A 20857-nucleotide genomic window follows, 5' to 3' on the forward strand; every position below is an offset into this window, starting at 1 on the left:
CCACCAGCGTTTCACCCTGTCAGGGGCCAGCCCACGGACTGAGAACCGATGCAAGAAGCCAAGAGGGAACTCACCTTCCTCACAATCAGCCAAAACCACCTTGATCCGACACAGGTCAGTCTTCTGGTCTGGTTCACCATGGAGCTGCAGGACCCCAAGAGGGCAACAACCGGCTGCTGTAGGTGAGGCGGCGGTGGAGCCATCTCTTTCGAAGCCGCCGTCTGCGTATGACAACATAAGTTATGTTACAGAAGACCTCAGTTTCACAGCTCCTTGCTAAACAGCAAGAAAGTCCCACGGCTCTTACCAAGCAGCGGGTCTGGTTCCTTACCAAGCAGACAAGTCTGTTTCAAGAATGTTTTTCGAGGCAGGAGTCCTCTTGTTTCGGTACGGTGCCAACTGTTGAGTTTCTCATATAAAGCATGGCCCGAGGTACAGCCCCAAGATATACCAGGAATTCCTCAAAACATTATTTTAGAAGAACAAAGGCAACGTAACGAGTCGGACACCAATTCTAAATTACAACACTTTATTGCAGCATTGGCAAAGGTCAGATTTCTGAAGCTGGTGAAGATCGGGCGGCATTTCTGTATGAAATGTTACAATTTTACAAGTCTCTCTTCCTACATGCAGCAGAAACCAAAAACAGTGGTAAAAAGAATTTTAAAAGAGCTAGAAAAAAAAAGAATTAGTAACATACAGATGAGCTCCTTAACTGAATTAACTACCTCTACCTGAAAGCAAACAAAAATCTATGCTAATAAATAACAGATTGTCAGAAACAGACCAAGAAACCTCATTTCTACTTAGAAAAAAATAAAAATTCTACTTGTTTCCAGATGTATTTAAATTTTTTTTTTTTTTAAACTTTTTTGTTTGTTTGTTTCAATAGACACAGAGGCTTATCAACCCATGAAGATCAACAAAATATTTGGATCCGCTCCTTGACATCCCCCTGTTATGCTGACTGGCACATTTTGGTTTTCAATGATACATACAATGGGCTCAACTATATCCCTGTCCTTAGGCTGGTGTCAGGCTGTTCCAAGCAGTATGAGTCAACACCCTGTGTTAATCCACTTCACATCCTATTTAAAACCTTAACAGACATTTTACCTCCTTGGCTCTTAAGTGTTTTTTCGCCCCTTCCCGCTCCCCAACCCCTTCTTTCTCGCTTGTCTGGCAGCAGAAGGCTACTCCTTAACCAGCAGGTCGGGAGGAGTATCTGAGGGTTGAGACGTTCTCCCACGTGTCAGGGTTTTCTTTTCCATTTCACCGTTTGCTCTACTTTTTCCTACTGTAGATTTGCAGCCCCCAACGAACACCCTTCCGACGCAAAGTGCTCGATCCAGAGATAACGCAGCCTGCGCCAAGCGTGCAGCTTTGCTTTCCCACGTACTGGGCGCCACCAAGACCTTTTCCACTCCAGTGGAATCCATCTGAATTTCAGGTTGATCTTTTGTTTTCTCCGAGCTGCTCCCCGGTCAAGTTAACCATCTCATTCGTCTGCTTCCGCTCGTATGAGAAGATTAACCCTCACATGGTTCCCGTTACAAAAAGCTTTTTGGTTTGGTTTTTTTTTTTTTTTTTTTGGCAGGCCATGACTGGAAGCTTCCACTTGTTCTGTGCGGGTTTTGGGGGGGGAAGAGAGGAGGCTGCTGTTTCTGCCCCACGGCCCCAGCCTGTCCCAGGTTTCGATTCTGAACGCTCTAGGCTGACATGCTGAGATGTGTCCACTGCTCTCATTTAATTGCTGGAGGACTCCACTATCCACAACATCAGAGATACAGGACCTAATGAAATGACACTTGCTGCTGGATCAACGTCTCCTACAAAAAGAAAGGGAAAGCGAAACAGTTCAGTAAGAAATATCCAATGCTCTCCAGGTCAGCAACCACCCGAAATCTGTTGATGGTGATTTTGATCTGCCTTTAGCCTCAGCACGTGGAGGTTACACGCTTCTATCAGCCGTGCACATTTTAAAATGAGACCGTGCTGGACAACAGACAGCAGACCTCTGTATCAAGAAAAACAAGTCCCCTACATAAAAAATTGCAGCAGATCAATCTAAAATTGTTCAGAGAGAGCTGCCTTATCCTGCCAGGCAAGGTGCTAGGTCACTGAAGTGCAGAGACGACGTGTGAATTTACGTGCATGTTATTTTAGGCAGTTTTCATTTTTGTGCACAATTTCTTTACTTTTAGGAGTACTGCAGAAGCGTTAGAGAGGACTTCCCAGAGCCAGGTAGTTGTTTACAACATTTTTAGAGAGAACGGCTGTATTGAAGCCTTTGGTCATCCCTTGGTGCTGAAAGACAGGTCCCTACCCAGAAAAGCCACGTTTTTCTCTCTTAAGAATGTAAAAATGCATTGAAAAAAAAATCACACGAATTTGCAGGAACGTGATCCATGACCAGGAAGTCTAGAAGTAGCACTTATCTTGTTTCCCTAACCCCAGATACCGGAGCTGACAGCTGCGCTCGTGTTTTTTGTTGATTTCTAGGCTATAAAATTTACTAGTGCAAAACAAAGTAAAAATTCGACAATATTTACAATCCCAAGGAAGTTCCCGGGCTCCACACCCAGGTCTTTTACCACGTAAATGAAACGGGTCATATTCTTTACGTTAACGCATAAACCTCAAGCATTTGCTAAACAGTAAGTTAATCTAAAACCAGCTTTTATTGGAAATCTTGCGAGAAAAATGTCGCAAGCACGTTAAACTAGCCATAGGACTTTCTGCATTTCTTGGAACAGAAGCTTCCACAGTAATTCAGTATTCTTATATACTGCGGTGCTTTATTTTTCAGTATCTCAGTTATTCAGCGTTCCTGTGTTTTGTTTAAATACACCATGTTTTTGTCAGGAGGTACTGAGCTGATGCACCTCTAGAACTTACTGTGCTTTTGGTTTTTTTCTTTGTTTTAACCGCATTTTAGCATTAAATAACAGAATATTCCAACTCTTTTTGACACACTCAAATCATCAGCAACATCGGCTATGTGGCTGCAAAGCAAGGAACTTCAGTTTTAAGGAGATTCAACTTGATGAATGCTCCAACTGCGAAAAAACTTCAAGCGTCAGTGCATTGCAGGATCATGCTTTTACCTCCCCACCTCCCCTAAAAAACACAGTTATTTTCTGTTGATGCAGAGGGAGGGAAAAGCGTTACAACTATCTGCGTGCATCTAACCTAGCAGAAGTTACTTTCATCCCAAACAGCAGCTGCCATGGCATGCTGGTGGTAGATAAGGCAGAGCAAGCCGTGTGTCAAAGGATTAGGGCACGATGGTGCTGGTAAGTCTTAGCAGTATTTCTACAAACAGGTATTTCACAGGACATTTCCCTTCAAACCAGTAAACAGCACAAAACAGTTAAAAGTCCAGTTAAAAAAAAAAACTAACAAAAATCATCAGGATAGACTTTTAAAGACAGAAAAACTATGCATTTGCCAAGTAATTTTGACAATAAGCAGAAAAATGACCCCTTCTTCTGTTCAAAAACCTTGATCCAGACCTATATTTGGCAAGGTCCGAGTCTGTACATTATTGTAATTAAAAACAGCTTGAACTGCAGGTTCAAAAATTTGATTTTGCACATACTTCCCCACCTCCCTTCCCTGCTACCAACACAGTTATCAGTTGGTATAACAACCCTACAGCCATCTTCTCAACTGCATCACGTAAGTATTAACACTGGCTACATCCTCCATAGGACAGAAAACCAGATGCATTTTACCTAACCACGCCTGGAGTAGAAAATGGGAACTTGTGAAAATGCTCGGAAACATTACACCATTTGTACAGGTGAGGAAATAACAAAGAATCCATTATGTGTGTAATTTAAGGGAGTATTTGCATCAGCATGACAGTGACGTGACTTAAATTGAAATGTGCCTGAGATAATACACGCATGACTTTGAAAACAAGCTCCTTCTGCACACTGACATCACAAGATGACATGCAAAAAAAAACTTACTACTTTTTAACGTGTGAGGTCCTTGAGATTAAGCTGCACGCTACTCCCTAATCCCTTTATGTCCCCCAGCAACCCACACTGCTCTGTGTATTTCTGGAGTCACGTATTTCTTCACAGACTTCAGGCACTTTCCTTAGCCTCCAAACACCTCTCAAAACTCCCTTGCTGCTTTGCTTTCCATGCCCACTTTCGGCTTTGGTACTGCCTGGTTCCTTCTCCATCACATTAACCAAACCAAACAACATCAAATAAACCCAACGAACACCTGAAAATTACTTTTCCATTTTAAACAATGTTTTTTTTTCCAGGAACAGTTCTTTTCTTTGGGTGCCTTATTTGTGCTGAACATGCTTTTTTTTTTTGTGTTTGGATGCACAAGCTTTAGCAGGGAGGACGCTTGTTTAAGGAGGAAAGGAGCACCTGAAGGTCACACTCCTGCTCCAAGCTGCCCCCCTGCATGGCAGCAGAGATGCCTTAAGACGACCGACGTTTGCTTTCAGCTCTCTGCCCCACAAAACTGGCCTTTGAGAATAAGCAGCACACATGGATTTCTGTGGCTGTGTATAGGAGAGAGAATACTGGAGACAGCCCTAACTTAAAACCTGGGAAACGTAAGTACCTGTCGCACCACAGCCCACTTCATTCCTGCCTCAGAGATCTAGGGACTTGAACAAGACATCACCTGTCTCCAAAGGGGATCATGCAAGACTGAGGGGACTTGATTCCAGGACAATTAATGCAGTAACAGATTACAAAGGTATCGTAGCTTAACGTGGAACAGAGAGAAATTTCAACAAATGTATATTTGACAGAGTCCAAGCACATTACGATCGCTGGAAGGAGTAAGAGCTCTCAACAGCAAAACTGAACTGCCACAACGTAGAACGTTAACCTAGCCATGGTGTATTGAAAAATGGAGCACTGGATTTTAGATAGCTGCTATCAATTCACCTGTGCAAGAATATGCTCTCTGGACCCATCCTATTTCAGAGTGTGTGTTTCTGGACTACTAAGATCCTAAGGTGCCCCAGCCATTTCTTCGTAAATCTGAATTATCAGCTCCCATACTCTGAACGTTATCGATTCAAATAATCTGCAAAACCCAGACTCACTGAAGGAAGAGAATTTTAAGTTGTTCAAGTTACTTCGTATTTCCATCTCTTCAAACAATAAAATGCTCCCATATAAAATCAAATCAAAGTCACGATATACAAACTGAGGTGTTTTGAGGATTGGTAGGTTCCAGGAGTCCAAAAACTGTAGTTCTGAGGGTTTATTTCTTTATAAGCAGTATGTCTTTTTTTTTTTAAATCAAAAGTCTTTAATAAGTGTGTATACTTGTAAATAAAATTTTGCCTTCCTTTCCTTCTAAACTATGATTTTGATCAAGTCTCTTCACATCGAGCCTAGCCTACACACCAAACCCGTATTTGCAGAGCCCAGCAAGCACCGTATTGCCAAGACAGAGAAAAGCCAGGCCCTGAGGTGTTTATCCCTCACGTCCCAGTGCAGTTTGACAGAAGAAGCTCCAGGAATTAGGACGCAGCCTCCAACCTACCCTGGGCCGTCCTCCCTTAAGACAGCTAAAAAAGGAGGTCTGCATTTCTCTGGATGGCTTTCATGAAGGTTACACTGGTGAGTGTATGTAGTAGGGAAAAGGATGTAATACAGGATTAAAAATGACAACTGAGAAAGGGATAAGATTAAACTGCTGGTGGAAAAATGGCAAAGAACTGGGTGAACTGACCTAGCACGTAATTAAATAGAGCACTGAATATTTTATTTTTTTATGATACCTTGAATGTGAAGATGGGAACAATTTTACAGCAAAAAAAAATCTGAACCTAGAGTAAAATACTACTGCTACGGTGATGATCTTCCCATGTTTTGGACACAAATACAAGAGACCATTGAAAAAGACAACTAAACAGCGTGATGAACCACGGGATACGTGTGTCAATTCTCAAGACAGTGACACACCAACACCAAGGGTTTGTCTAGTCAAAAAAAATGACAGCTAGAGTGAGGCTAACAGAATATGAGCAATCGGATTTTGGCTGCCCATGATTCTGGTGTTTCAGTACGTGAATTGAAAGCTTCAAAATGCAACACTGGTCAATACCTCAGCTACATGGTGGGTGATGCACGAAGTATTCTTGTGCAGCAGCTGAAACACGAAACCATGAAGTTCTATTCACATTTTTCCTTATTATCCATACTCTGATTTTTCAGCATTAATAAAATACTCTTATGAGAATATTTAGCTAATAAAATCCTAGCATCCTGTTATTACCTTCATGCTTCATATTTCTTCATTAAATGGGTTAAAGAGAAATAAGAGTCAGATGCAAATAGCCGAGCTGAAATTATCAACTAACTTAACCATGATTTAGTTTGTCAGCTTACGCACGCATCTCAGCGGGCCTTTTCACAGCAACAAGTCTTTTTTCTTTATTACCCTTTCAAAACAGCAGAGTTTTGAAGTTACTAGTTTTAATAAGACTAGACTTAACTAGTCTTATTAAAGTTAAAAACCTCCTTGGTAAAGCTTACTTCCGTACACTCGAAGTTCTCAGTGTAATTCTTTTTTCCTTTCTTGGTAACGTATGCTTTCAAACAGATTTCATAAAATGTAATTATTTATATTCCATTTTATGAGCAAGTCATTTAATGGATCTCAATCCTCTTTAAAAGATAAGAAAGGCGCTTTCTAGTGAAGCGAGGGGCTGTTCTCCAAAACTGTAAAAGAGTATTTTCCTGATAACATCATCATAAAAAATTACTTTTGTAGATTTTGAGTTTCCTGAAGTCCCAGTTTAACAGTTTGATAACCAAAGTCTTCTTGTAAGGCTGAAGAACTGGAAGCAAGAATGAGAGTTGTTAAATTGTTGCCCATTGAGTTCTGCTTAAGCAAGTCAAGGAACTCTGCTTTTAAAGGTGTTAGAGTAAATTACGTTCAAGGCCAGTCAGCCTTAAAAGTTCGAGTCCCCCCCCCCAAAATCCTCTCCTTGTATGATTAGCAGGTCTTAACTTGAAGTTATACAAGCAGGTGATTACAAATAAAGAGCAAGAAACTAATTTTTGATGCAGCATTTTGCACACACTAACTAATAATACGAAATCTGACAACAGCTGGAAGTCTCATTGCATTTAATTCACCACAGAAACAGAACATTAATAAATAAGAGTAATGACTATAAAAGATTTCTCTCTTTAAGTGATTCATGCATTACAGCCACTGCCACTAATTCATTCTTCCATTTACTGTGGTGTTATCGCAGGTGAGAGTTGCCAAACGTGTGGGTGGAAGGTTGGTGTGAGTTACTCATCTATAATCTTTTAAATTATTTATTTAGGACCCTGCTAGACCAAAATAGAATCACAGAAAATTTTAGGTTCAAAGGGCCCCCTGGAGGTCACTTAGCCTGAACTCCTGCTACTATGATTCTATAAAAGTAGGGCTAACTGCAAAGCCAGATCCAGTTGTTTATGGCCAAAAACATACGAGAGAACCCAGCGATACCTTTGTTCATTTTTTAATCATCTAGTACGATAGGCAGATTTGGACCCAACTTTCTAATTGATATGTGAAATAAAAATACTGGTGCTTAGGGCACGTTCAGCAATACAAAAGTAAAGGTAAAACACCTGTCAGATCGTTGTTTAAAATGGAATCAACAAGGAGATTTGCTTGCTCATATTACCCCCGACCTGAGGAAATTTTGAATAAAAAGTTGCATATCTTAAAGAAGGGAACAGACACGATTATTTTCGGTAAGTTTAGAGTTACTGTTGCAAGAAAACAACTGATCTGTCTTCATACACAAAGAAACAACCAGAACTAGCTCACTCATCACGTAAACAAGTCTGTAGTTCATAGTTACTAAGGTTGGAAAAGACCTCAAAGATCATCCAGTCCAACCGTCCACCTACCACCAATATTACAGACTGTTACACAGATTGGTTCTAGCATACAAAAGAGTGAAGATTTCTTCAAACAGATGCTAAAATGAAAAGCTCAGTGTGAAAATTTTGCTCTGAACAAACAGCAAGATACTCTAGTGTCCTCACAGGAGCTGGTGGGGTAGTCTTGACTAGAAAGAGAGGGTAGTCTAGGCAGGAATACTGCAATTCACCTGTCAAAGTCAGAAGACAATCCTGAATATATGCCATAAATCTGAAGCTCTTAAATGTATAAGTGACACACAGCCTGTACTAGTGGTGGTAAGCCATGGCTAGACCCAGTCTTCCATAAATAAAAACTCTGCTTAAGCATCCTTCACTGCAGGTTAAAAAAAAAAAAGTATTGTTTCCTTACTACAGGCTAGGATGGCTCAACTGATGCATGACTGCAAGCCTGAGCACTGCACTATGAAGCAAATAAAATATGCTCACTAAAACTAACTTCCTGGTCCCTGCTTTAAGGAGCTTATAGATTAAAGGGAACAAAGAGTAAGTTACATAAGACAAAACTATATCAGAATTGCAAGCACATGGCACAGACATTTGAACACGGAAACACTGCTTAAACTGTTCCCCGGACAATGCCTGACCTAGTTTACAGTGAAATCCTAAATTATGTTTTCCCTAAAACATTTGAAAACAGAAGCCTTTGAAAAGAACTACTGTCCTGGTAAATTTTAGATAGATAGATTAAAAAAATAGAAGTATCATATTTGATGATCTGGTCCCTATATTTAAAGAACAACTTCAGTGTGCTCGTCGTCACACAGGCTACAAGGTATTTGTGACAGATAACTGGAAGACCTGCAAGAGAAGACTGCATAGTTACTTGAAAAACACTTGCAGGTGCTACAGCAATTCAGTGTAACAATAGTTTTTATTTCTATGACAGTATTAGGCCACAGTGAAATGAAAAGCTAAATGGAGAACAATCATTCTATTGAATTACATTTAGTACTTCAAAAAAGTTAAAATGCAGTCCTTTTTCAAAAAAGAGGATTTTTTATACAAGCGGTTTCTGTATAAGGGCTTGTTGGAACAAGAAACCAGAGAGCTATAAAAATGCTTACAGAAATGTACCAGAAGGAGGTTGGCAATATTACTGTAACATAATACATTAACCTATTTCTAGTTTACAAAGATAGACCACTTAGTAAACTTGTCCCTTCCCACTGTTGCTCTCATCTACCTACCTCCAAAATTAACTTTTACCAAGAGAAACACGAAAACACTGCATTTCACCTGAACTTCTGCCTATTCAAATCTGTGCTGCAACATTAGTTTGATAGTTTTTTTCTCAAGCTTAATCTGAGTGAGAGAAGGCACAGGGATATATTAAAGCTGTATAGTGACTACTGAATAAAATAATCCTCCGGCTTCCCAACCTCTGTCAAGGATATATTCACAGACACCACGTTAGAAGCACAAAACACTGCTCGGTATTTTAAGAGAATGCTTTAGAAAGGAAACCAACAAATCTACTCGCATTATGCAGATCATTATCTGCCTCAATTATGAAGGTAATTACTTGCCTAGAACCAGAAATACCACATTTAGAGGAAGATTGTCCTACCTCCCACCAGTTTTAAAGATTAGATCTGCATTAGGTGCTCCCTTCGGATGCTGGTAACGAGGACGCCGCTCGCGATTTGTATTTGCTGGAGCGGGACGCTGTGCCAGAGACTGCAACATTTCTGTAATTTCAAACAGAAAGAAAGTTAAATACATTTGTTATGTATCTTTTTAAAGAGGAATTTACACAATCACATTTCACAGCCACGAAGTAAAAAAAAAAAAAAAAGACATTATTTACACTTTTTTTTTTGCTTTAGGGTTAATATTTCTCATGTTATTCCAGAGCAGCTCATTTTATTATTATTATTTTTTAAATTACTGAAATTGCACAGACAGCTTTGACAAATCCACACTACCCCATAACGTGAACTTGCGTTTCCAGATGTTCTTACAGAAGGAACTGCCAGCCATGATTTTCATCACAGGTGCTTAAGAAGGGAGCCGTGACCTTTTCCTTCCGAATGCAGCCACCACCGACTGAATCAATGACGAGGAACAAAGGTTCACAGCACTGTGGGAAGCCTTAACATAAAACTGCCCTGAAATGGTAACAACTGGACAATCCTGCTGCCAAGCAGAGACACAGTGAGAAACTTGTCCGAAATTAGCATCCGTAAGTCAGGTATTTGTCTAAACTAGTCCTAATAGGATCCTTTTACAGAGGAGACAGACCTGAAGAGGGTGACTCAGCTGACCTACATTACACCAGCTGTCTTTGGGATGGAATTTTGCTCTACGTGATCAGAGGGAAGAAATAGATGGATGCTGAGAGCAGCCTGCAGTTACCAGTTTAGCCCTGGACACCCAGCTTTTGTTCAGTTTAAGTAGAAGCATGATGTGCTGACAGCTGGTAAAGCTTCACTTCATTTTTGTTGTGATAAAAAAATAGGTCTTTACTAGATTAAGTTAATGGTTATGAAGTATCTGATGTAATTACAAATACATCACAAGAACCTCCACATATCCTCTGTCTGTCCATCAGCACATCGGATGGCAAGTAGTTCTGACAGTCCACCTGTGCAAGAATCTACCCCGCTCAGCAAACAGATGGAATAGCTGAAGGGGAAAGGTGGAACGAGCTGCTAAACAGCTTATCTTTGAAAGTCTGCTCTGTCTGGTTCTGTAATCTCTGCTAATCTCCAGGCTGGTATTGGAGACACATGCCCACCACCCGTTAGAAACAAACTTCCACCACTCTCGGGAAGACTTGCACAAGTCAGAACTGGAGACTGGTGAGATTTCTATCACCACTTACTGAAAGCTTTGCACGCACTTCGTAAGTTATCCATTCGATTTTTGGGAAACTGCAAACCTATGAATGATTTAATATACAATATTGGTGTCAACAGTTAATAAAGTGCGTATTTGTATGCTGCATGTCCCCTATCAACACCCAGAAAAGGCCAAGAAAACCATTGAATAGTTTGTAGTTGTAAACTTCAGGAAGTTACATCCTTCAGAAACAATTCTGTTTATCAGGACAGATCTCTAACAAGGCAATGTCAAGACCAGGAAGAAAACAGGAGATGATGGTACACTGCCAGACAGGCGCTAGAAGCAAGCACCGAACCGTCCAGCACGTGCGTACCTGTCTCTTCTGTTTTCCACACAGTAGGTAAAAGAAAATAGTGGAGCTTGTGACAAGTCAGTAACATGAGAAACTGAGTAATTGAGAAGATAACAGGAGGGAGAAAAGGCAAGGGAACACAACATATTAGCTAGGCTGAGCACGTCACCCATCTTTGGTTTTAGTGAAGGAAAAAAAGTACACAAAAATACTAGCCTGAGTTAGCATCACCCAGTTCCTAATGCTTCTTCGCATTAAAGTGTGTGTAATACTAATAAACATTAACTAATATTAAATAATTACTTAGTAATACTTTGAAGTGCTTTGCAGGTAAGTTTTCATTTATTACCTAACCTGTGTAGATGGAAAAAAAAACAACAAATGTACATGAAAAAGTTCGGACAACCTTGAGGCACTCTTCCAGGAATTATGACTTTCCCCCACCCTTGGTAACTTCAAAGCTTGAAACAAAGAAAGAGTTGGTTTTAAATGTCAGTGTGTTCGTATGTGTACCAACTTGTTACAAGCAAGCTGACTCCTCAACAGGAACCCTCAAAAGGAACCACGGGCTGCATGTTATTTATATTTATTTTATATGTAATTAAAAATAATGCCAAACAGGAATGTTATTTGGCCAGTGTAATTAAAGTGTCCTTTTTAGTTTGGTTTTACTTTGCATGTTACCCAGGTCTACAAAAGAAAATCAAGGTAAAAATGAATCAATTTCAAAACTGGTATTAGTTACAAGAAAACCTATTTCTAGACTGTTGATATTTCCAATGAATTAATGTTTTACAGACAGCACCTAGAAAGAAAAATCTGTGAATGTAAAAAATTGCCTATTAATAGTTATCTATTAATATTGGTTGTCTGATTCATTTCACTATGACGAAATGAATGTGATCATCTTTTAGATACGATTCACAACTGATCGCAATAAAATCCTACATTAAACAGGCTGATTTTTAAAGATACCCACAAATTCACATGACAGGCCCTAATAAACCAAATGCTCTGACCATCAGAAAAATATCAGAAGAGTCATTAATGAGGGAAACCCCATAAAAAGTCTGAAAAAAGCACTTCAGCGTCTAATTCTGAAGTCTACTGTTTCTCTTTTTTTTTCATCAATTGACATTACAAGAGGGAAGCGTCTTGGAAAATAATTTTTAAGCAGAGTAAAACATTTAGTGCTAAGAATATATCGTACAACCTTTTCACAACTCTGTAGGCACTTACTTTGGAAAAACACTCCTCTTTTCAGGATTACAAGCTTAGTTCTTGTATTATCAAAATCCTGAATGAAGTATTAGTTTCCATGGTGTGGTTTTTTTTTTTTAATATATAATTAGATCTGCTGCTTTAATCTAAATTTCCCATTTCTTAATGAATAATGACCTTTCACTAAATAGCTTAAATGAGATTTCCTGATAATTAACTACTTATACTGTGATTACCACCAGACTGCAACATCTTCACGGCAAAAAAAATAGAGCAGGAACTTTGGAGATGTTAAATGGAAAAACTAACATGAGAACTGAATACCTGCAGTTTTATTTGTTTTGGCTTTGTTTACTAGTTCAGTAAGACAAGGAAAATAGTCTGGAAAAAAAAAAAAGAAAAACATGTGCACTAGTTTAGGGACTACATATGATTTGTTGTATTAATTATTTCAATTTGTCCATGTTCCAAAATGCTTGGTTTATACATGATCTAATTTGCTTTTTAAAGCTATAATTTGTATGAAACTTTCATTTCATTAATGTATTCTTACATTTTCTATTTTTAGGGCTCCTGGAACACCTGAGTAACAGTCTTATTTCTCAGGCAAAGGTTACCAGTTAGTATTTGCAGGTCTTAATGTGAAGACCCCAAATACCCTTGTGTATTTATACCTAAAAACCAGAGTTTAAATTGCACAGAGTGAATACCTCTTGTATCCAACTCAATTCTCTTCCATTAATGGAGACAATGCCACAAACATCAGATTAATTTTGTGTTTTTTTTTTCCACATACAAAAAAATAGGCTTATTTTCAAGGAAACTGTGATCCCAGTTCATCCCCTTTCCCAAACTAAACAAATGCTTAGATTTATTGAGACCCACTTAAAAGCTCCCTTTCATGGGAGAGCTGTGAAAACATCTTTGAGCACAGAGTAAAGCGTGCATATAATGAAGAGCTGAAGTACAGGTTTTCCATGAAGTATTACAAAAATAATATTCAGAACTTCTACTGCTAATTATCACAGATATTTCTGCAGATCCACGAAAGTTCCTCTGAGGATGAAAATGAAGTACTCAGTTATTTTCTTACCCTGGTAGTCCTCTTGTTCTTGCCGCTCATTGATATCCAAAGTGAGCTTTTTCATCCGCATTCTCTCCTCCTGTTCAGCCTGCTGTTGGTTCCAGTGGTTTGCAGCAAGTTGGGAAGACATCGGTACATTTAAAATCTTAAACTGCAAGTGAAAACACGTTTAAGTGCCCATCAGAGAACAAAAAAAGGACAGAAGGGTAATGGTTATTTCTATATTATGATCAGTTACCTTCTGTAGAAGTTTCTACTGAAAAATATTTTTCCCTTTTTTTTTTTTTAAGCTCTACTTTGCTTAATGACACATGAGAAAAATACAAGGTAGTTGGATGCTCTGAAGACATACACAACACACAAAAAAGGCTGATGCATTGCTAAGGCAATAGACAATTACACCAGTAATTGGAAAAAAATTCTCACCAGCAACACACAGCTATATGCTTTATTTCTTATTTTGATACAAGCCTTGTTACATAGACATCCCCGCAGTGAATTACACTGGTCTTGAGATAAAACCACCACAGCTGGCTCAAGAAAGCTGCATCTCCCTACGAAGTTCTCTTTCTTCCAAAAAAGAGATGAAACCCCTAAGCAGAAGTTCTACTACTACTACCCCTTGTGATAACAGAGGAGAGAAGTTCTGAGGATTTCAGGTATCCTCCAGCATTCCTTGGCGAGTACTCCTCTTTTCTATGGATGATTCTAGCTCCTTAGTGCTAGGAAAATCACATAGGGATGGATATATTTTCTTTGTCCTCAGACTCAAAATTCACGCTCATATTGCCACAGGAAAATATTTTAGAGTAATCCCAAAAAGTAATTTTTAATCTGACTTCAAACTGAAACAATAGCTTTCAGAAACCCTTTAACGCTAAAGTTTATGAAAAGGTTCAGAAAAACTTCACTTCCCCTTTCAACTGCATCTCCATTAGAAATAAATATTGCCAAGCTATAAGTAGGATAATGCGTTTAAAGATAATCACACTCCATATTCCACGAACTACTCTGAATCCCGCTGCTTGTTCTCATCATCTATTTCCACAGAAATAGAAACAGGCAAATTTCAGCGTTCTCTTCTGCTACGCTGTCAAAACCGCAGACAAAATGGTACATTAACAAGACCTCTGTTGAGATGCTATGTAGTAAACAGTCTTCACTGCATGTACGTAGTATTTCACGCAGTAATTACTGAAAAAGCTCCAAGTACCTATTACGGAGCAGAGCCCCACTGGCAGCACATTAATGAGGAGTGTGAGAAGATATCAAGTGCTCAGATGTTACATTTGCAAATAAACTGTTTCAAGCAGTTAAGATAGACTCTTACAAAGAACTGAAAAAAATGGGTAAAATAAAACCCTATCAACAGAAGTGTTTACTTAGATGAGGCAAAAGATTTTTTTTTATTAAGCAAAGTATCAGTCATATTGAATGCCAATACAAGCTTGTTATTAAGGTTTATGTAGGAAATGAAAATGAAAGTTCCTGAAATTCCAAGAGAAAAGCTGTAGTTACTGAGCAGACTATGCAAGTTCCCAGGTATTCTCAAATGAGGTTTACACAACCTACAGAAGCAACTAACCAGTCCACTAGCAGCATCTCATGGTAATAATCATTTCCTAGCTCCACCATGAAGCTCCTCAGCCATCTTAATGCATCCTTTGCTTTTTGTCTATTCTATGGATTTACCGTGTCTAGGTGGGTGGTAAATGTATCCAGACAGGATGCTCACAGTAGGAAAAAGAAAAGTGAAATATATAATGGGGGCAGATGAAAGAAACGGATCCAAAAAAACAACAGGCTGGTAATTAACAAAATATCACTGAGTCACTATCTCAAGGCAACCTGATGCTTGTCAGCTGAAATCATCAAGTCACTGACGACAATCACTAAAGGATGTGACTACTGAGCTAATGAAACATTTCCAATCTGCACAGAGGTGTAGTGACAACCTCTTGTAAGATCTGTGAAATGGGGACGGAATATAAAGAATTCAACTTCTGAGATGGCAAACTGAAGAATGAACTAAAAATGATCTCTCAGAAGACCAGATTAGATTACAGATTTGATAAAAACTTCACTGAGAAAAGAGAACATTCAAGGCCAGATGACCATTCTATGGATATTACCTTTTTATGCTATCTTGCTAAAAATCTTTCAAATGAAAGGAAATCTTACCTTAGGTACTAACCACATTTCTTGCTGTTAGGTGACTCTCTTTTTGACAGTCTAAATCTCCTCTGTGTTCACATCTACCTGGCATAAATCTTGGATGATTTCAAAAAGCATCCAATGGTATTATACCTTGGATCTCATCACTTATGATGCATTTCTTTACTTCCCTTTGTTCTCTCACTTTTTGTGGGTAACTCGTGATGCCACAGTCTGATTTCTAACATCCACGTTGAGTTCTACTGCTGCTACTTTTGTCAGTTTTGTCATGCAAGGATACTGTAGGTGACAGGTAAAAATAAGACCCTGGTCTACCTGATATTCTTCCTACCACCTGCTGCTGTTGATCGCAGTCTGACAGAGGAGAATAAATTATGATGTCCTTGCTGTTATCAGCCTGCAATGACTATTAATTCAGGTTATATGCTGCTGGTAAACAGCAATCAGTTGTGTTGTTTCAAACACCTGGTAGCCAACGTCCCACTAAAATCAGGCAGACCACTGGCATGTGAACTGAGCATTTAACAACTGGACATCAACTATCAAATATTAACCTCCAGAAGGAAGCTCAGTGCATTCCATTTTCATCAGCAAGTACTTCCTTTACAGCTGTGATTTCCAGTTTCTGCAGTGCCTTTGACAAAGAGCACAGATCGAGCCAACTGATAAGACAGGAAGTGATTAGTTGACATTACAGTGAGGTGGTGATGGTCACCATTTGATTGACTGTAAGGATAAGAAATTACTTACAGCCTTCCATGTTGTCTGCATAATCCTTTTGTCTGTTTTTAAAATGCTGAAAAGTTTACAGCTAAGTTACCAGTAAATTATACATCCAACACTTCAAAGCTCAGTACAAATTCTGCTCACAGATTTTAAAATACTTTAAGAAACTATTATTTTCTTTTAAACTCCACCTCTTCTTTCCTGCTTATTTTTCTATAAAAATGACTACTAAGACGTATTTTTTTCTGAATGCAAAATTATGGACAAAGAAGCCTTTCATTGACTCAAAAAAATGAAGTAGTGTATAGAGTGACTTTTTTTTAAAAAAAATAATTTCTAGAAACACTTAGAGGAGTCTTGGCAGGAAAAGCCTACTCCCAAAAGCAAATACTAGGGGGAAGGAGGAGGGAAATCTCCTGAACAAGTTGTGCTTTCTTTTTCAAGCCATAGAATGCCAGCAATATTTTCCCCTTGCTGAGAATATGCAGATCCTAAAATTCCTGGTCACTTTGGATATTCCCAGTAAGTTATCCTGAAAAAGCCAAACATTTTTTGAACAACGTTCTCTAAATCCCTTTCCTACTCAATGACAGCAGTTAGAATTCCTCACTTACAACTTTTGTAGAACTCTATACACAATGTTCAAGTTCCAGGACAACAGAATAACCAAACAAATGTAGTAAGAAAACCAGTTAATCATCACTGCTAAATACACACAGTACATGCCTACTCAAACAGGTATCATTACTTACACTCTGAAAGCACGTACTTAGCACAGCGTTTTCTTAATAGAATAATGAAGCTTAAAAACAGATTTAAAATTACATTACTCCAGTGTTTTGTGATAACAGACCTTCTCGCTTTCTGCAGATTTTTAAAGTGTCTTTCATTTGAGAGGGAAAAAGAGATTGTTTCAGCTTATATACCTCTACTATTCTGCGCTACTGCAAAAATTCAGGTAACATAAGTCAAAAATAAAGCAATGACAGATCTAAATAAAAAAGCTACAGATGAATGGACTGAAATAATGGATTCTTCTTGCTTTCCACAAGCTCACTAGAGTCATTCATTTTTATCATCAATTTACACAACTAAAAAAAGTCATCTGTAAATTTCTTGTCATGGTTTATATGTCCTTTATGTGGTTAAGTGTTAGGTATTTGTGTATTATGCATTTACTGATCCAGGAACATTCCAGCATATACTGGAGAAAAGAGCCAAGACAAATGTATAGCTTTGCTGCATGAAGCAAGGAGTGGTTTTTGTTGCTTGTTTGTTTTGCTTTTGTTTTAAGTTAACAGGATTTCCATTTAACCTTTGGAGACATTCACTCAGCTCATTCAGGAAGAATCCTCTTAAAAAGCCTTCAGACAATGACTGTCTTCCAAGTTGAACAAATTCAGCCAACTAGCAGTTACTTAGGAAATTGAATTTAGCAAACATATTTTGATTTAAAGCTGAATGTGTTTTCAGCAAAATCTGCAGAATCTCTGAGACTTCACAATATTCTTTCACCTTTTCTTTCCTGCTCCTTTGAACTTTCAGTGCCTGTTTGTCAACCACGTGTTTTATCTACAACAGTATTTAAAAAAGAAAACATACCATTGTCCCTATAGGTTTACTCAGGGAACAAAAAATTAATAATGGTACAATTTAACCAAAGAATTGTTATACTTGATTTCTGTTAACCAGCAAGAATTCCAAGGAATTGCATTTGATATTTTCTATACTTAAAAATTAAGAGGTGTGCATCCTATTCTGAGAAAAATGAAGAAGTAAAAAAAAATCTTTGACTTCCAAAGTCATATAGAGAGTGACTTTTAAAAAAGTGAAAGAGTATTCCCTGCTGCTCATTTTTTTTTTTAATGGAAAACCTATACCTTACATAAACTCTTACCTGCTGTTTGTTGCCTTTTCGTGTTAACATGACAAATGGCATTGTGTCTCCAGACTCTGACTCCCCTTCTCCACTTCCAAGCGGGGGACCCTTCTTCAGCTGACTTTTGAGATGCAGGGGAATAGCCACATCCAACTGATGTACTTTAACTGATTCGCCACTCCGTTGCTGTTAAAAGGATGTAAATTGTAAAAATAATACATGCTAAGAATGTCAGGAAGTCTAATAACATCCACATTTTAATGACTGAGAAAAAGCTTAACCTTCCAAGAAAGCAGAGTAATATATATATATATAAATATTCACTAAGCTTTATTACATTTTTCCTTGTTTTCCTTCCTTATGAAGAAGAAAGTTACAGTGACAGAACACTTCATGTTTTAAAGGAATTCTGGATAACCTAACCTTTTAAGGAAAGAAATCTAGAGAAGTGATTAGTGATACTTGAGAATGGAAATCATACATTCAGGATGTTTTTTATTGCATATGATTAATAAAGTCCTCATTCAGGGCTTGCAGTACTCAAGTATTTACCAGATGCAATTGAAAACCATACATAGCACTTAGAGGTAATGTAAATTTAAGTGCAGCTACACTTCAGACATGTTATAAGCTAAGCTTGGGTAGTCTACAATGAAGTCAGAAGTGTTGCCTAATATCCGATGCAATTATTATTTAACCAATAAAAGATGTCAGCATGTCGTATATTCTCACTGGCCAAGCTATTAATGTCTGAACGCTACTTATCTAAGCATGCCAATTGCAGAAGAAAGGCCATGAGAAAAAAAACAAAACATTTTTTAGTATGGTTAGCTATGCATTAATCATTTACTTATAAAATAAATAAGTAAAGGTAGCTGCACAGCTAATTACATTACTTTAAGAAAAAGATTTATACCTGAAGATTTTCTAGCATCATTTTATCCAATGCCTGAATGAAGTCCTCATCTTCTGCACAAGGGACATGTTTAAGTCCTCCTCCTTTAATCATTACTTCCTATTACAATGAAAGAAAAAACCCTCCATTACATCAATTTCAGAAATACGAATATTCAGTCTAGAAGTAAAAAGAAATCTTCATTGCTTCCATGACATACATAATCAAAAGTTTCAAAAAAATTGGTAAAGAAAAATGTTTTTTGTCTGGATTATTTTCTTGAAGAAATATTTCTGATATTTACTGCATTATGAAGGCTGGTCACTCATAACTTTCTGAACGTACTAGCATGTATGTACATATTCTAGGTACGACAGTCTAGGTATGACAGCATCACAAAGAAAAATCTCTATCCCTACTACACCCAGTCTAACTTTTCCTTGAAGCCCATAAAGTTAGATGGTGTTTTTAAGACAAATAACATCCTTCAGTATTTGGAAAGCACAACGTGACAACAAAACAGTACTTTAACGTACCTCTTGGTACACAGAGAGAGTTATTATTTTTCCAAATTTTTAAGCGGTGAACAAAGTATTTTCGTTTCAATTTTAAAGTGAACCAAAACATAATGCTAAACTGGTAGAGAAATGCTTTTACTCATTGATACCTACAACTGTAAAGGAACTGGAATTCAGCTGGCAGCAGGATGCCATGAGCACAATTTGTAAGCACAAACTCCAGTGCCTTATAATTAAGGTAGCAGATCAGCACCAAGCAAACGCACCATCTAAATAGTGCTGGAACTGGAGACCATGCGACATAAGTTCTAGCTCCCAACCTCTCTCATTTTGGCTTTTGGCAACAATGCTGCTTGTTCCTCTGCTATAAGCAACGCTGAAATCTATTCCCTGAACAGTGATTTAACAGTTTAACAGCAGGGTTTAAAAAAAAGCTTTTATATGCTGCTTTTTAAAGTCAGTACCCCAACGCATTGTTCTATGACAATCATTACTTTCTTTACTATGTAACTGCAATTAATTACAAGTTAAAATTAAAAACAAGGCTTAATTACAATTTGCCATTCCAAAATCCATATTTTAGCTATTCTGCATTTTTTGGTTTGTCTCCTTTTCGGTTTTGAGATGTAGTACAGAGTCCAGTTTACCTTGTACCAGTTTGCTACCATTGCTGGCATTGCAAAACCATCACTTACGCAACTTTTTCCAGTCTAGCTACCTGTGAAAATGCAGTCCTGTGAAAATGTGTAGTAAAGTTGATGGCATGAACAGTTTCAGAAGGCAATAGTGAAAGTCTGAAAATATAAGCTCTAAAATGTATTTGAAATAATAGCAGAAGGTGTTTTTGCTGTGTCTTCCCAATACATTAAGAGCAGCACTGACTAAAAAAAACATTCAGTAAAGAAAACCAAAGCAGCATAAATCAATTTACTTATTTAGAGTAACAATACATACTGTATTCTCCTCATCAGTTTCATTTTCCTTATTGGAGTCTGTAAGATAATCAGTGTTTTCTTCTTCTTCTTCTTCACCTTCTTCTTCCTCATTGTCAGAACCCTCCTGAAACGTTCAACATTTATAGTTTGTGAATGAAATAAACTTAACTGTTTTAAAGATAAAAAGTTACGCTTGTTCACCAGTGGTATTCTGAGGAATACAAGGCTTTACACAACTGAATTATACATCTTCAGTGACAACATGCTGATGTCTGTTTCCGATGTTAAAAGCACCCCAACACTCCATTTCATTTGGAGAAAAAGCAAAAAGGCCACTTGCAC

The 20857-nt window shown here is 38.0% G+C and overlaps 1 protein-coding gene across 4 annotated transcripts in view; it reads right to left on the reverse strand.

The window, feature by feature from the left end:
- Positions 1-508: 508 nt before the first annotated feature.
- UPF2 (UPF2 regulator of nonsense mediated mRNA decay) overlaps positions 509-20857 on the reverse strand; it is a gene marked incomplete at its 3' end in the record, with an annotated part of 63022 nt that continues 42673 nt past the window's right edge. For 3 of the 4 annotated variants that reach the window (XM_083819770.1, XM_083819771.1, XM_083819772.1), the window contains 6 exons: positions 20535-20639; positions 19084-19182; positions 18186-18353; positions 13397-13538; positions 9514-9634; positions 509-1829 (listed from right to left, as the gene is read on the reverse strand). In XM_083819770.1, the coding sequence (XP_083675896.1) occupies positions 1820-1829; positions 9514-9634; positions 13397-13538; positions 18186-18353; positions 19084-19182; positions 20535-20639 (645 nt within the window). Of the gene's footprint in view, positions 1830-9509; positions 9635-13396; positions 13539-18185; positions 18354-19083; positions 19183-20534; positions 20640-20857 lie in introns of those variants that run through there. The other variant, XM_083819769.1, reaches the window with a different exon arrangement.

The sequence above is a fragment of the Anser anser genome, assembly GCF_964211835.1.
Source record: "Anser anser genome assembly, chromosome: 1".
In the NCBI taxonomy this organism is placed as follows: Eukaryota; Metazoa; Chordata; class Aves; order Anseriformes; family Anatidae; genus Anser; species Anser anser.